At 46.8% G+C, this 17,612-nt stretch overlaps 1 protein-coding gene across 1 annotated transcript in view; it reads right to left on the bottom strand.

Moving 5' to 3' along the window:
- LOC146203535 (exonuclease mut-7 homolog) overlaps positions 1-17,612 on the bottom strand; it is an 86,080-nt gene that overhangs the window by 45,932 nt on the left and 22,536 nt on the right. Inside the window, exons 4-9 of the mRNA XM_084588830.1 lie at positions 14,123-14,176; positions 13,917-14,056; positions 13,728-13,825; positions 13,567-13,649; positions 13,447-13,491; positions 2,520-2,683 (exon numbers count right to left, since the gene is read on the bottom strand). Of these exons, the coding sequence (XP_084444956.1) occupies positions 2,520-2,683; positions 13,447-13,491; positions 13,567-13,649; positions 13,728-13,825; positions 13,917-14,056; positions 14,123-14,176 (584 nt within the window). The remainder of the gene's footprint in view (positions 1-2,519; positions 2,684-13,446; positions 13,492-13,566; positions 13,650-13,727; positions 13,826-13,916; positions 14,057-14,122; positions 14,177-17,612) is intronic.

Genomic DNA, 17,612 nt, shown 5'->3' with positions numbered 1-17,612 from the left:
GAAAGCTCATTCAAAAACTAAAAAATATTAATCTTCCAGACATTTTAATATCATGGATTGCAGATTACCTCATGAATAGAGTGCAATTTGTTTCAGTCAATGGGTGCAGCTCCAGTTGTCTCCCAGTCACCTCTGGGGTGCCCCAGGGAAGCGTCTTGGGACCTTTGCTTTTTCAGATTTATATAAATGATATTGTCAATGTGGTTACTCCAGGAACGCATATTCGCTTGTTTGCAGATGATTGTGTTGTATTCCGTCAAATTACGTGTACTAACGATCAAAATGAACTTGACCGGTGTCTAGAAAATGTTCTTGATTGGTGCAGTGAGTTTTCCATGGTTCTTAACACTGAAAAAACAGTTTCGATGCAAATAACACATAAAAAGAACCCGATTAACCATGCGTATACCCTTGGATCTTCAACACTAAAGCAGGTTAATAGTTACAAATATCTAGGTGTAACAATAACAAGCAATCTTTCCTGGAACTCACATATAGATAACATATGCTCCTCTGCATTTAAAAAGCTATGTTTTCTGAGGCATAAACTAAGAAATTCTCCTTCTCACGTAAAACTGCTAACGTATAACGCTTACATCAGGCCAAAGCTTGAGTATGCTTCGGTTGTATGGGACCCATTTACTAAGCTTAACATCTATAAATTAGAAAGGGTTCAAAGAAAAGCTGTTAGGTTTATCTATTCGAAATTTAAAATCACCGACTCCCCCACTGATATCATGGCGACTAACAATATTGAATCACTTGAAACGCGAAGAGGAAAATATCGCCTTGAGTTTCTTTATTCTTTACTTAACCATAAGTTAGCTTTGGATCCTTCACAATACATATCCCCTTTATCCACACGGCATACCCGACATCATCACATTCAATCATTGACGCCGTATTTTGCGAAGACTGATTGTTTTAAATATTCATTTTTCCCGCGGACAATATCCGATTGGAACCATGTTATGGCACTGTCATAGTTTCGCAAAATTTGCCTGTTCATTTTTATGCATGTTTCTTTTGATTGTGTTCTGTATCTTCTGAGTTTTGTTACAATATATGCCTGTCCTGCTTGGACCCTGAAAAGGGTTTGCAGTATGTACTAAATAAATAAATATTGAAGAGTATGGAGCGCCCCCCCCCCCCCCCCCCTTTTTACAGGGAGCGTGGTCACTCTGCACGCGCTGCTCGCTCGCGCTGAGCGATCATGTACCTCGCGTATGTGGTTAAGTTCAAGGGTTGTTCTGCCATCTGCCGCAGGTTTAAAGGTTTTCATTTATTCTGTTGATGTGTCTGCTATGGCACGTCAAGTTCAGGGGTGCACGCAGTTGCCTCTCCAATAGACTGACACATGACTCGATCACTCTCTCGCCGCGCCCTCGCTTGCTGCTAGCAGCAGCAAATGAGGTTTTAGCCTCCTATCTTTTTTCTGTTATCTTGACTTCGCAATGTGCCATTTCTCTCCGTCGTATGGGTCACTGAAAGTGCACCCTTCATGCAAGCGGTTACTTTTAGATGGCTGACTGTGTGAGACCTTCGACTGCGGACTGGAGCGATGGCACTTCTGATTCTGCATACGAGCCCCCCCCCAGCTCACATTTGGACTCACAAGAACTATTGAGTATTTTTTCATATTATCCTCGTTTATCTCTTTATATCAGGCTGATGATGATGTTTATGAACAACACGTGCAGAACACGGAAATGTGCATATTCCATACAGCAATCATAATCAAAAATAAATCACTCTGCTCATTCCCTGAAACCAAGCCAACAGAGAGGGTGCGTCATGGCCAGAAGTACCCGACAGCAAAAGGGTTAATGTGCATTCACATGGCACAGTACAATGGAGCTTTACTATTTGCTTACATCGAAAAGCGATTTTAAACAAAAGTGAAAAAAAAAAAAAACCCGCAAAGTACTGTTTGATATGCCAGGTCTCTGAACAAAGAGCATTCTGTCTCCTGCTTGATGAGAAAATAATGGAAGTTATGGTCACGGTAATACAGGTGAATGCTAAATATTGAGATACAATCTGTTTCAATCCCATTAACTCACTGCCGACACCAGCTGTGCAGGCTGCTCTAGCCTTACTTCAGGTTTCCCAACCTTAGTTCCCCAAAAAGCCAGCGTTTCATGACTGAAAATATAGCAGGGCAACAACGCTGTTCTTTGAGATATTTCACAGGTCTTTTCATTTCCTAATATCAAAATTAATTAGCCAAGTAGCACGCAGTTCATTACATGACCTATATCAGAAGTTCTCAATTGCTTTTCACCGTCTTCAATGTGTGCCTTCTTCAAAAGGGTAATATTAAATTTTATTGCTGCTGAAGCAAAAACAATAATTCAACCAGCATGTTTTTGAACCCAAAAGCCATATGCACATTCAGTCAAAAAGAAAAGACCTGCATGAGCTTGATGAAGTACAAGACACTTGAGGGCATAGGATGATACAAGTATAAGATGCTAGTAATCAACAAGAGTACATGCACTAAAACACAGAGAGCTTACTTTTCTCGTGAGCAATTATTTTTGTAGCTCACAAGGTAGCTGGGCCAACGGTTCTTTGGATAATCAAGCTTTAATGCCAGGCTGAGTGCCATGTCGTAGTCATTGAATGACATCAACTTGTGCAGCAGGTCGCGTTGCAGGTTCAAGGAACCAGAGACTGCGTCCTATGACACGAAAACAAAATGCACAATTACTAAATTAAAAGTACTAAACTACTGAATTAAAATTAGTACAACCCACGACTTTTTTACAAGCTCTGCCAATTTGGTACCACAACAAAACCGTGTTACTGTGAACACCACTAAATCGAGAATCAGGATAATTTGAATCACCAGCAAGATTCTGGCCAGTGGCCACGTAGCTCGATGGCATAGAAAGCTCATTACCACATCTAGTACATATGAAATTCCATCTAAAAGTGGATATATATATATGCACATATAATATAATTATATCAGGAGCAAACCTATTAGCAGGGTTTAATGCGTTTTGGTCTAGCACGGGCAGAATGTGCTCCATGCGAATGCCATTCCACATGTCGAAAAACTGATCAATTCATTTCAAAATGAGAGTTATCAAAGATTCTAATTATGCGCCATTTATCCCGCTCACTAGCACTGCCAGTCACTTTCCTGGATCAGCGTAGATAGTGAGAAATTTCGGACAACCTTTGAAGCGCATACAGGAGTGGAAGCAGGTTCTAGCGTTTTAGAGCAGGCATGGGAGCAGCAAAAGTCTTTATTTGGAGCAGCTTTGCAGCAGCAAAAGTCTGTCTCGGAGCATGTTTAGAGCAATTTATCGGCTATTTCAGAGCACTTTGGAGCAGGCTGTTGGCGTTAAATGCTACTTAGCACATTTTTCTGTTTACAGCTACAGTAAGTCGTATTTACAAATAATTTGGCCTCCAATAAAACAGAAAAAATTTTCAAATTAACCTAAAGCTCTAGGTATTGAATGGAATAAAAAAATTGCTGAGAACAGTTTGCATTACAGTAATTTTACCTGATCAACACCAGCACGACAGCTGTCTGCAATTGAGATTAAGCCCTATTAAAAATGAGTTTTTCCCAGTTTCGTAAAGCGCTTTCGTTGCTTTGCGCACAATGTCCCAAAATCGTAAAAGCCTCCTTACTTTCGCAGGGCTACTCAGTGGTATTAATTGATGGCTCTGCACTAAGCGACCCCCTCGCGTTTTGGGATGCTTCACCGCAGGGCACGGTGAGGCATTACGGCGAACCGCACAGTGAAGTAAAACCGCATGACTATAGTCGAACCCGGATATATCGAACTCGAAGGGGATCGCGAAATAGCTCGATATTGATACAAACTATAGTCGACGACGAAGCGGAGACAATCAGTGGCTAGTTGGCGTAGACGAAGTTGGTTGCCTGGAACCGCGCTCAGACTGCTGCTCGGACCATCTCGGACTTCGGCAGTCTTCTAGGCTCAGCGCGCTGCCTGAACATTTGGCTCAATACCCGTTACAGTCTGGTGGAGTGCGCTGGGTACGCTTTCCCACGTTTACACGCTTCACGATGGATCTGACTCCGGTCCACCAGCGACTCAGTCGCCGCCTCCGCGGAGAGTCGCCTGAGGTTGGGCCCCTTTCCACCCCTACGAGGATCACGCAGCCGCAACTCTCGAGCCACCTCGACATGGCCACTGATCCCAGGCTCTCAGATCCGATGCTTTGCCACCCGCCGCGAACACCACCATCTTTTCACGGCGACGTCTTCGAAGACGCTGAGGATTGGCTGGCGACCTTCGAGCAAGTGGCTCGGTTCAACGGCTGGAGTGACGAGCGAAAGCTCAATAATGTTTACTTCGCCCTAGAAGAGTCTTCGCGTACGTGGTTCGAAAACCACGAGGGTGCCCTTACCACCTGGCAAGCATTTTGCCGTGAACTTCTGACCACCTTCCCAAACGCCGACCGCCGCGAGAAAGCTGAAGCTGCACTTCAGTCCAGAAACCAGCGGCCAAATGAGAGTGTACGCATGTTCTGTGAAGACATGACCCGTCTTTTCCAGCGCGCAGACCCCAATATGAAAGGGGAGACGAAGCTCCGCCACCTCATGCGTGGAGTTAAGCAGGAGCTGTTCGCGGGCCTCGTTCGCAGTCCACCCCGTACCGTTGCTGAATTCCTCGCGGAAGCAACGACCATAGAAACGACGCTCCAACAACGGGCCCGGCAGTACAACCGAGATGTCAGCAGCCTGGCCCCAGATGTTTTTTCGTCGTGCCATGGAGGCGGTGTGGACGCCTTACATGACCTCATTCGGTCGGTTGTTCGAGAGGAACTCCAACGTTTCCGTCTGCCTCAGAGTGCGCCAGTGACATCCCTGACCGAAGTCGTCAGAGATGAAGTACGCCAGGCTGCTCGTGAATTGCCGGTCACCAGCATACTGCAGCGCGTCGATGAAATGCCCACGCACACATCCGTTGTTCGTCAGGCAGCTGCCTACGATCCTGTCGCTACCATGCCTCCACGGGTCGACGACAAACGAACGTACGTGTTCGTTGCACGTCAAGCAGCTGCCTGTGGTCCTATTGACCCGACACCGGTGGTTAGCCACATCAGACCGTATGACGCATCGGCTCAAGCTGTGGTGCCTGTCACACGCCCTCGCAAGTCGAACGTGTGGCGTACGCGGGACTGCAGGCCAATCTGCTACCACTGCGGGGAGGCCGGCCACCTTCACCGTGCATGCCCGTATCGCCGAGTGGGACTTCGCGGCTTCGCACCCGATGCGCCCTGTCCACGGAACGGCGAACGGCCGCTCGAAATAGAAGCTCGTCTGTCGGCCAGTCAGAGGCCTGGGAGATACAGGCGCTATGACTCAGGATCGTCATCTCCGCTGCGGTACCGTTCCCCAAGCCCTCGCAGAGACGCCAGCAATACTGAGCGGCGTTCTCCAAGTCCACACCGGGAAAACTAATTCCAGCGGTCTCCGGAGGCAGGGCCACTGCTGTCGGAAACATTGAAGATCCTCCGCCGCCGATACACCGATACGCTGATTTCTCACAGGGGCAGGGTAGCGAGCTGATTTCTCACAGGGGCAGGGTAGCGACAGCATCCGACGCGCTACTTCTGATTTGTGCGTGACACTTGACGGAACTGACACGATCGCTCTACTTGACACCGGTGCAGACTATTCAGTGATGAGCCACGCCCTCGCCCAGGAATTGAGCAAAGTTGTGACGCCATGGTTGGGCCCCAGCATTCGCACGGCTGGAGGTCACCTCATTAGCCCGGCCGGAAGGTGCACAGCCCGAATTGGCATCTGTGGTTTCGTCTACGTCGGGGAATTCGTTGTCTTGCGCGAATGTTCGAGAGATTTGATTCTGGGGCTCGACTTTCTGCAGGCAAACGGTGCTGTGATCGACCTACACGAGGCACGAGTCACATTCTCGACTAAACGGGCAGTGGCACGCCTCGACACCTGCGATCCCTGTAGCCATGCTCTGCGTATTGTGGAGGATGATGTCACGGTGCCACCACGGTGCAGTGTCGTAATGCGCGTGCAGGATGACCTATTTCATGACTTTGAGGGCATGGCGGAGGGTCATATTCCGCTGCTGCTGGAGAAGGGTCTCACTGTTGCCCGAGGTCTCGTTCACCTACGGGATGGCTGCACTACCGTTCTGCTCACCAACTTTTCGAACGAATTTCAGCACCTCGTCAAAGGCACGGTGATCTCCTTCCTCCAAGACGTCACGGAGTGTCCCCATTTGTGCACCGTGGAAGAAGCCCTTCAAGATGACACTGGACTTCGCCATGTTCTGCCACCCGTCAAAATAAACACCGAGTTATCACCGGCTCAGAAGAATCTGCTTTCGGCTGTCTTGGCAGATTTTGCAGACTGCTTCGCAACGTCTTCCAAAGTGGGCCGAACTCCGGTCGCCAAGCACCATATAATAACAGACGAGACCACGCGCCCCGTATGCCAACGCCCATACCGCGTTTCTCCAACGGAACGAGCAGTGATTCAGAGACAGGTCACCGAAATGCTTTCCGACGATGTCATTCAGCCGTCTACAAGCCCGTGGGCTTCGCTGGTTGTTCTCGTCAGAAAGAAGGACAATACTCTGCGGTTCTGCGTCGATTACAAAAAACTTAATCTCGTCACTAAAAAGGACGTTTACCCACTTCCCCGCATAGACGACGCACTCGATCGACTGCGAGATGCACGAGAGAGACCGGGAGAAGACTGCTTTCGTGACACCATATGGCTTGTATGAGTTTAAGGTGCTACCGTTCGGCCTACGTTCGGCACCGGCCACGTTCCAACGCATGATGGACACCGTTCTGTCCGGTTTGAAGTGGCAGTCGTGTTTAGTTTACCTGGACGATGTCGTCATATTTTCGACCACCTTCGACCAACACCTAGAAAGGTTACGCTTTGTGTTAAAAGCTCTCCGAAACGCCAATCTGACAATCAAACCGGAGAAATGTCACTTCGGCTTTGAGGAACTTCGCTTCCTTGGTCACGTGGTCAGCGCAAAAGGTGTTCGCCCAGACCCTGAAAAAACAGCTGCCGTTTCTGGTTTTCCACTCCCTACTGACAAGAAAGCGGTTCGACGGTTCTTTAGGTTTGTGCTCCTATTACAGACGCTTTGTACGAGATTTTTCGCACATCGCAGAACCGCTAACCACACTGACTCGAGATGACACGCCGTTCCTGTGGGGAAGTGAACAAGAGGCCGCTTTCCTTGAGCTTCGCAGCCGCCTACAGAATCCTCTGATACTAGGACATTTTGACGAAAACGCCGCAACTGACGTTCACACTGATGCCAGCAACGTTGGAGTTGGTGCAGTACTAATTCAGTGGCAAGACGGTGCAGAACGGGTCATCGCTTACGTGAGCCGAACACTTACCCGCTCTGAAACCAACTATTCAACAACTGAGAAAGAATGTCTGGCGGTAATATGGGCCCTCACCAAGTTCCGACCATACCTCTACGGCCGACCTTTCCGCGTTATAAGCGACCACCATTCATTATGCTGGCTCGCGAGCCTCAGAGACCCCTCAGGACGATTGGCTAGATGGAGCCTTAGATTACAAGAGTATGACGTAACAGTCGTATACAAATCAGGACGGAAGCATCAGGATGCTGACTGTCGCGCTCGCCCATCGCCGTATGTCCAGAAGAAACGGCTGATGATTTTCCCTTTCTGGGGGCTATTAGTACAACCCAAATGGCGCAGCTGCAGAGAATGGACCCAGAGTTAGCGTCACTCGTCGACTATCTGCAGGGCGTCGACGCCCGTGTTCCCCGTGTTTTTCATCGTGGGCTTCAAACGTTCACTCTGCGTGGTAACGTGCTCTACAAGCGAAATTTCGCTAACAGTGAAGCGACGTTTCTCCTTGTTGTGCCCTCCGAGTTGCGCCGAGATATATTGAGTGCCTGTCATGATGAACCCACTGCCGGCCACCTGGGGGTGAGCCGTACACTTGCACGAATTCGTCAAAAGTATTATTGGCCCAGGTTACTCCCATCGGTGCCGGCTTATGTACGCTCATGTCGTGACTGCCAACGTCGCAAGTCTCCGCCATTGAAACCCGCTGGATTTCTTCAGCCTATTGCTCCGCCGAAGACCCCTTTCCATCAAGTGGGCATGGATCTTCTCGGTCCTTTTCCGAAGTCCCCGTCTGGCAACCGTTGGGTAGTAGTCACGACAGACTACCTAACACGAAACGTAGAGACCGCGTCCCTTGTTAAAGGTACTGCAGCCGAAGTTGCTCAATTTTTCGTTCATAACATTGTCCTGCGTCATGGCGCCCCCGCCGTGGTAATCTCTGACCGTAGAACAGCTTTTACGGCTCGCCTAATCCGGTTGGTCATGACTCTGACTCACACTAGCCATCGACGTGCGACGGCGTATCACCCTCAGACCAACGGGCTGGTGGAGCGCCTCAATTGCACCCTCACCGACATGATTTCTATGTATGTGGACGCAGAACATCGCACCTGGGATGCGATTTTGCCCTATATAACTTTCGCGTACAATACCGCCACTTAAGAAACGACGCGACTGACCCCGTTCCAACTTGTCTTCGGTCGCCAAGTGAGCACGCCGTTGGATGCCATGATGCCAGTTAGTCCTTCTTGCGGCTCCGACGCCGAACTTGACGCCGACATTTTTGTTCAGCGTGCTGAGGAAGCGCGGCAACTAGCACGCCTCAGAATCCACCGACAACAGGCGAATGGCGCTACTCGGTATAACCTCAGCCGAAGAATCGTCACTTACGAACCGGGTGACCTCGTCTGGGTTTGGACACCTGTTCGTCATTGCGGCCTATCTGAAAAATTACTGCGCCGATACTTCGGCCCTTACGAGATTGTTCGCCGTATCAGTGAAGTCACCTACGCCGTTGTTCCCGTAGCCTCAGCTCCATCCCGAAGGCCACAGCGTCCTGAAGTCGTGCACGTGGTTCGGCTGAAGCCCTATCATGATCGTACATGACTGAACTTTTCGTCAACGCCGCTGGGTCCTTGTGACACTTTAGTGCACCCTTTCGCTGACTTCTTCCTAGTAGCACCGCGTCGCATCGAGTCGATGCTACAGAGGAGGGGGGCAGTGATACAAACTATAGTCGACGACGAAGCGGAGACAATCAGTGGCTAGTTGGCGTGGACGACGAAGTTGGTTGCCTGGAACCGCGCTCAGACCGCTGCTCGGACCGCTCTCGGACTTCGGCAGTTTTCTAGGCCCAGGGCGCTGCCTGAACGTTTGGCTCAATACCCGTTACAATATATAGATAATTCGATACACAGAAATCAGCTTGAGACGCCACTTGCAATCGTGAAAAATGATACTGTATTTGTCGCGTAGTCAACCGACTCGCAAATGAACCCATCTCGCACTTTTGCCCCCGCGAATTTCGAGAAAAAAAGAAAAAAGAAAAAGAAAAATGTTCGGTGGCACGTCCCTCCGTTTCGACCATCGCATTCACAGCTCATTTATTGGCAGCGTAGCGTGCCAAGATGCTACGCAACGATAGTGTTCTACACTATAGCAATGATAATGTCACAGCGTGTTTATCTTTTGACTATATTGATAGATCCTGCGGTGGCAGAGAGCAAATTCGGCAGAGTGCCCGTGATGGCTTGATTTCACAAGCCTGGTTCGATTTATCACGCCGCGCTTGGGGCGGGCGTAGTCCAGTGCCACAAAATCATTAGAAAGCGTGATAGCTGCAAATACCGTTAGAAGCGAATAATGCTAAAAGTCAGTGTCATGATCGCAACTGACCGCATGCTATCGTTGATTCATAGTTGTAAGAATAGACGACTCTCGCAAAAAAAAAAAAGGAAAAAAAAAGAACCTGTCGATAGCTTACGCTGTGCCGCACGGTCAGCCCAAGCAAGGACGAGTCTTGCAAAAGAAAAAAAAAAAAAAAAAATTGGTGCTTCTTAACATCCGCAGCCACCATAGCATACACTACGCCGCACGTTCAGTACGACGGCAAAAATAAATGACTCCCGTCACCAAACTGTGTCCTCTCATTCCTTCCACACGTGGCTTGAAAATGTCCCGCGGCAAATGGCAGACGGTGATGCAATTGTCTTTGGGGAAGGCGGTGCGCCTTCCAACGCGTGATGCGGAGTTCGGTATATCAAACGACTGGTGAAATTGAGTTCAATATATGATGCAGCTTTCCTTACTTTTACATGGGATTTTCAAGGGGATATTCCGTGAGTTCGATATAACTAAAATTCGAAATATTTGGGTTCGACTGCATATAGCTGGAAGCAGAACGTGGATACATGCACCGGACATATGCGTATGCGTTAGAACAGCATGACACCATCCAAGAACAAAACTTCCGATCGTAGTCATACCTGCCACAGTGCATACAATCTGCATGGGAACAACTGTCCCATGTAATTCAGGTTCGGGGAGGCTGTTTCGGTGATAACTGGCGGAGTGTGTCGGGCTTCAACGTGTCACAGGCCACCAGTGCGCTTGCCACATGTGGCCCATCGTTGGCATCTACCAAGTTGGATGTTCGCAACGATGCAATGCTGTTCGCAACGACGTGCTGCAGCTAATCGCACTCGCTTTCGCACATGTGTCCCCTTAAATGGGCATCGGCCGGGAAAGCGCTGAGTTCAAATTATCCAAAGTTCCAAATAAATGCGGGTTGAAACAAAGAAAATTTTCTTCAGTCCAAAAATTGCATGAAAATTCCCATTGGCCAAAACTTAGGAATGCAATGATTGTAAATAATTTTGTTCAAGTTCATGAAAGAAAAATAGACAAACAGCAGTGGAATTGATTAGCTGCTATTAATTTAAGCTCAGAAAGGCTCATGCCACCAGCGTTCCGTGAAAATCGCGGCGATAATAGCTTTATGACAAACACCATGAGTGAACCAAACCGTAGCGGATGTAAATGTGGCTGCATGCTTTTTTTGCAGCGAGCGCAGACTTTGGTGCTGTATACTTGCAATGGTCAATTACCATGTAAATTGCTGTTTAGGCACAAATTGGAGCAACAGGTCAGAGCGGCACAGAATGACGAAACTGGCACAGCCCTTCTACTTCCACCCCTGCGCATACATAGCTCAGCATTCGATGGTTTTGTAGTGTTGCACATGCTGCCAATTTTCACATGCTGGTGCAAGCAGCCCTTTTCAGGAGGCAGTTTGACATCTGCCGTTTCTATCACCGAGTGATTCACTTTTTTTTTCAGCAGACGGCGACTTGCCAAGCAATTATTTAAAGTGCGGAGGTCTTATGTGTGAACAAAAATGGCATCACTTTTTTTTCAGCAGGCAGAGACTTCGCCAACAATTATTTGAAGTGCAGAGGTCTCAAATGCCAACAAAAATGGCATAAAGCTAGTGCCAGGAGAGGCTAAGAATTCAGTGCCAGTCACGTGATTCGCTGCTTCTGTGAATTTGTTTTATGATAGCATTAACGAAGGGTCACAAGACTACTTCACAAATAAGGCAATGATCAGCCTGGAACTTGTGACCAAAGGAAAGCATACTTTCAATCTGAGCTTGCTCTTGAGAAAAAAGCCAAAGGATTAAAGACTACTCCTTTGGGCTTGTTACAGACAACTGGCATGACACAGTACACGGGCACTTTGAATCTGCCTCCACTGTAAGAAGCCACCAAACAGATGTGATCAAACCTGCATCTTCGAACCCAAAAGCGCACCAAAACTACCACGTAGCGTGTTGCACAATTACCGGCGCGCTGTAGAATGCTTCTCCCAACTAAACCGCGGTATCCTCGCAGCTCAAATTTTGCATAGAAATAACATTTTGTTGCTAGTATTTTTCAGTACCAAATTTGTTTGGGGTACTTGCCTGATTCAATCAGAAGAAGTCAGATGTTCCCATTGTATGCGGCGGCGGCAATGCAAGATGAGTCACTATCCCAGTGATGGCACCGGCATCGCCGCCGCCGCACACGATGGTTACATCAGACTTCTTCTGATCGAATCAGGCAAGTACCCCAAACAAATTTGGTATTAAAAAATACTAACGACAAAATGCTATTTCTGTGCGGAATTTGTGCTGTGAGGATACCGCGGTTTAGTTGGGAGAAGCATTCTACAGCCCGCCGGTAATTGTGCAATGCGCGGTATATCAAAGCAGTCTGTTATATACATAATCAGTATGGTCAGTTTTAAAACAAGGTAGGTAAACAAAAAGCAAGAGATCTAGGTGCTAGTTTTGTGCAAAGGTGGCCAATTTTGCCTGTAAAGATTTCCCCCGGCACAAGCAGTGAACTAATGCCATGCAGCCAGGGGCGTAGCCAGGGGGAGGGTTTAAAGGGCTTCAGCCCACCACGAAATTTTTTCGTACTGTCATACACTGCAGACTAAAACAACCACCAGAGCCGGAAATCAATCTAGACTTTGTCTCCATTATGTATTTTTCACGCTCACAGCAGGAATAAAAAAAGCAAAAGGTGCATTTAGTTTTCTGAAATCGTTCATCAGACCATACAAAGGAGACAAGCTATACTATCAGACAAGATGACAAAGCATGTAGATATGGAATGCGTGGAGAAATAAAAAAAATACTAGGAGGGAGTGTAACGCCGCATGTGCTGCCTCCGCAGGCCAAACTCGATCTTCTGACACCGTGCTGTCTTCTTCCTCTCTAGCCTCTTGTTCGCACTGAATCTCGGTGCTTTTAGCCGCTATGTATGCTCCGGTGCAAAGTCTGTCGAAGTGGTCTGCTGAGAGTCTTAGTCTATTAGTAACACTTCAGTTTGTTAGTGTGCAGATGCTACATTATAATCAAAGTTACAAGCACACTGGAGAGAGTGCAGACTACCATTTCATCTGCGTGTCCGTCAGGAACTACGTATTCGAACTAATGTTAATTGTATGGCTAGAAAACCGGCTACGATGAATTTTCAGTTCTGCATTTGCTAAACAAATGATTTTCATCTTAAATAATACATGCGCAGGATACTCGATGGAACGAAAGCCCCGGACAGTACTATTCTTCCGTGTAATCTTTGCATCCCGGCATGTAGAATTTATGGCGCAGTTGGGAGGTGACAGGTTGGTGACAGGTATCGCGATACGGAGAAGACTGAGCAGCAACGTTAGCCCCCCTCGAAAAATATTTCTGGCTACGCCACTGCATGCAGCGTACAAGCAAGCAGGAAACATAAAAAGCCATGCAACGCAGGTGCACTTACAAGAACGTTTCCGATCCAGCTGGCCTCCCAGAATTCCTTTTTGACACAATATACAAATGATGCAAAGTGAAAAAGCATGCATAGGTTTATGTGCTCGGGAAAATGAAGAAAGCGTTATGTTTCATCGATCCCAGTTTCAGAACTCCTACTGTGTGCAAATATGGACAATAAAGCAATGAACATGCGGCCATGAAGTGGAGAAACAGGCTTTGCATTACGTCCTTTCACAAGGACGAAGTGCAGGTACACTTACATAAATCATCTCGAACCAGCTTTCTTCGGAGTAGTCCTTCTCCTTCTATAAACAACATAACAACTATCAGATTAAGCATACATAAAGTACTTCATCTCCTGCACATCCACTCAGGCTCACCTCATTCACCTTATCATACCGCTTGCGGATCAGATACTTCAGAGCGTTCTTGCTCCTACTGTAATGGATATTTGGACAGACATCTGAAATGACAAAACGACCAAGCAATAGAAGAACACTCATTTGTGCAAAGACCTGACCTATCCACACAATGCACTTACCAAATGGCAAACTGTACTCCCTAACTAGCCTATATGCAACCTTGGAAATTGTTTTGCCATAATGCTTGTCTCCAACCACAGACCTCATCATCAGATCACTAAAAGAAAAAAAAGAAAATACTTGTCAGTAATTCTAAAACATGCATACGGACTAAAACGGTAAACATCAACAGACAAAACATGGCCTACTCCTTCAAACTCTCGACACGAGACGGCTGACAAAACAAGCGGTCCAGGAGCCTCAGTAGCTCTGCCTGGACTTGTGGCACTCCGTCCACGTACTTCTCCAGAAGTCTCGTTTCTTCCAGGAGTAAAAGAGGGATCGCAATCTACACAGTACATTATGCAGTGTGAGGCAAGCATGCAAGTGAAGGAACCATGAATTCTGTGCTCACCGTTTCAATCTTGTAAGCTGCATGAAGTTTCAGCCTCGCAATGATGATGCTTGCCTGAAAATGAATACGTTTGCAAGACACTTGGGGGTGTACCGAAAATGGTCACTTCAAATTAATTTTGTCCTGAAGTTACAAGTGCAATTAGTTGCTGTGACGTAAGGGGTCACGCATCTGAAATGTAGTAAGCAGCCTATAAAGTACCTTCAATCTATACTGAGGACTGACTCATCTGACAAGCACTAGTGAGAAAGAAGCCAAAATCAACCCTTTTAGCAAGAATTAACTTTTGTTTACTTTATTAAGCTCGCATTACAACACAAACCTCCACAATTGAAGCCGGGCTAAGCGAACTGCCTAAACTATCTAGACTTGTGCAACATATTTCAACAGGTACGGCAAGCAAAAGTTCTGTTGATGACCGCTAGTTATAATTGCGACCAGGTGAAACTCCCAACTATGAGATATGCTGTTGGCACTGTGCAGATCGCACAAACAGTGAACGCCATTTAAAATGGATGCCAGAAAATGATCCCAACAGACTATTTCAGCATTTGCTAGGCATAACATGAGGTCATAAGGCAAAGCTTAGCAAAGGCAGGACAGGGGCTGGGACAAAGGCTGTGCCAGCCCCTGGGCATAACACTGCATAATACTGCATCTAAGCCCTTTTTCTTCAGCAGAGGTGCGATTATAGTGCCATGCACATGCCAAGTTCAATTCCTGTAGGAACCATATCAAACATGAAAATCTCAAGGAACTAAATGACATGCAACTTTAGACTAACCAGCTTCATGCTAATACAGCACAGCAAAACCATTGCCTTTATTTCAGGAACAATGAATGAGATTTATTAATTTTGTTGCTTCAGATTTGTATATATTTAAAATTATACCATAAACCTTCTGAGGCATGACTTCTACTTTCAACCTTTCAATCTTTTCTTTTCAAGCTTTCAATCTTTCCTTCAAAGCTCTTCAAAAGGGTTTTCAAAGCTTTTCAAGCTTTCAATATTTTCTTTTCAGGCATCCAGAGTTCTCCTAAAATCAGCCATCAAGAACCTACTGGGAAGAATGATAAGAGCCATTTTGTGCACAGTAAAAAGGAATTTTCAAAAACAAGAAAACCACCTCTTGGAAGTCTTCAAAAGAATGCACATATGTATTTTTTACAAATAAATCATGTTTGCATTTTATAGTTGTTTTAACTTTCTCATTTTTTCAGTCAGCTTACGTTGGCACCCGCATGTGCAGTGGTGCCAAGCAGAAGCAGATCATGCTAAGCTGCCGCCACTATAACCCTCTAGTTAGAATATCTCGGCCAGTCATGCTTTCATCACTCCACGGGTGGCGGCATTTGTGCAAGCCACGGTGGACGGAGCTTATGTTCCATTTTCAGTCCGATTGCGCGTTCTTTGTAGGCTACCGCTGTGACACAGCTATCCCCCTGCCTCAAATGGCAACAATGAACAGAGAGCCAAGCTAGTCCGTCCGAATGACAGTTTTGCCTAGCTTTCACGGCTGCGCAAAACCAGCTGTTTGGGACAACGCTGCTCGCTCACGTCTGTCATGCTGAAGAAACAAGCCTTCAGCCAGAAAACTATCGCCACAGTATTGCTGGTGCCAAATTTGGTCCGAAAAATGGAACTTTTGGACACTACTATAGGGTCCAAAATATCGGTCGCGAAAATGTACATGTTCCTATGGGGTGCGTGACAAAACGAAGTACAAAATATCATGCAAGTCCGACTTATTAGAGTCCGAAAAATCAGTCTTACTGTACAAATATAGATGGTGTAGGTGAATTCCACATTGCAACTCGTATGCTGTTGTGTTTCACAATATTTCAAAATAAAAAAATTAATGTGACAAAAATTACGGTCTAGTGCAATGCATATGCAGTGAAATCATAAAAATGCTATTGAGAACTTGCAAATTTTTAAGCCTGAATGCCTGCCTTCACCTGGAGTTTCATTGCAGCAAGTGGCTAATACCTTAGTCATAGTGGGTAACCAAAGAAAACAGAAAGAAAACAAAGACAATGCCAAGAGCACAACTGAATGGGCACATACACCCACAGTCAAAAGTTGATGAAAGGCAATGCAATAGAAAAAAAATTACCACCCAGATTACACACCGCACCATTAAATCCCAAGCAATATGCCTTAAATCGGGAGAAATTTAGTCATCTTCTATGAACTTTTGACAGCAGGTGCACATGCAGGTGTCCTCCAAGTCATGGTGAATCGCAGATGGCCTTGTATGCGACATGTAACAATGGCCAGTAAACATTTAAACCAATAACAGGCAGGCTTCCACATATAAAAAAGCAGGGCATAGAATAGGCTCAAGAACTGAGGTCGGCCATAAGCTTGCAAAAAACTTCACACTGTGGGGACTTGCCAAGTGACAAATCCTTGGAATTGAGTTACCCTGCATAACACTCAAGTGCTTATCTACACTAGCGAGCAATGGTCAATCACCACGCAAGGTGAGAGCATCACTCCCACACAGGGAGAAGGTGGTCTGAAATCATTGAGCATACGGCATTGTGTTTTAGTGGTGGAATGCAGCCTCACCGGAACTGATCCTACGGGCTCAACTCCACCTAGCACTGAAGCATTGGCATCTCATAGCACATGCCGTCCTTTGCTGCTTAGCACATCCCGCCCAAGAAACACCTCCTTTGTTGCTAGCTAGTTTCAATAGCAATAAGTACCGCTTGTCTCAGCACACTGTCATAGTCCTTTACAGCGGCAGACTCACCTGCCGGGGCAGTCGCGGAGTAAGGTGATGGCATGTGGATATGCAGAAAATGTGTTACTGGACCATTGTATTTTAAGGATAACTGCCCATGCAACTCTATGGTGTTGCACACTTGAATTCAATGCTATGGGTCTCCTACTGTTTAGTTTGAGCAAGAAGGCTGCATCTAGGTATGAGCGGCACTATAAGAGATTTAGCCCTAATCGAAACCTGAATTCCATGCTACAGCATCAATGATTCACCAATGAAATGACGGCCTTTTCTTCCCCAGAGAACAGCCTGACCGCATAGTTTCTATTTTGCCTTTCTGATCTTTGTACCAGCCCTCACCAGTGCCAGCTCAACCAGCCAACAGGTATTTTGGATGTGGAGTGGAACATGGCAGGTGTTTTCTTCCCACTACAGTCAAGGACCGAATTTTCAGACGCCCAAATTTTTGGACATGCCCGATATTCCGGACGTCTTCGTGGCACCGCCACGAGCCCCATAGAATCAATGTATAAAGGCATCTGAAATTTCGGACACTCGAACCCATCACCATCCAAATTTTCGGACTTTTTGACGCGACGTAAGGTCTGAAACCGCAATTGCGTCATACAGAACCGCCATTTTGGCTATCTCCCAGTCTGCATACCATGTCATAGCTTTGAACAACTAGCCATACCTAGCCGTCACACACCGATTTGGTATGGCCACTCGGCTATGCGCCTCTTCCGGAGTTTCCGGAA

The sequence above is a fragment of the Amblyomma maculatum genome, chromosome 1 (assembly GCF_055883805.1).
Source record: "Amblyomma maculatum isolate TAMU_Amacu chromosome 1, ASM5588380v1, whole genome shotgun sequence".
Lineage (NCBI taxonomy): Eukaryota > Metazoa > Arthropoda > Arachnida > Ixodida > Ixodidae > Amblyomma > Amblyomma maculatum.
Note: the sequence above shows the minus strand (reverse complement) of the source record. Positions and strands in the feature narration are given on the sequence as shown.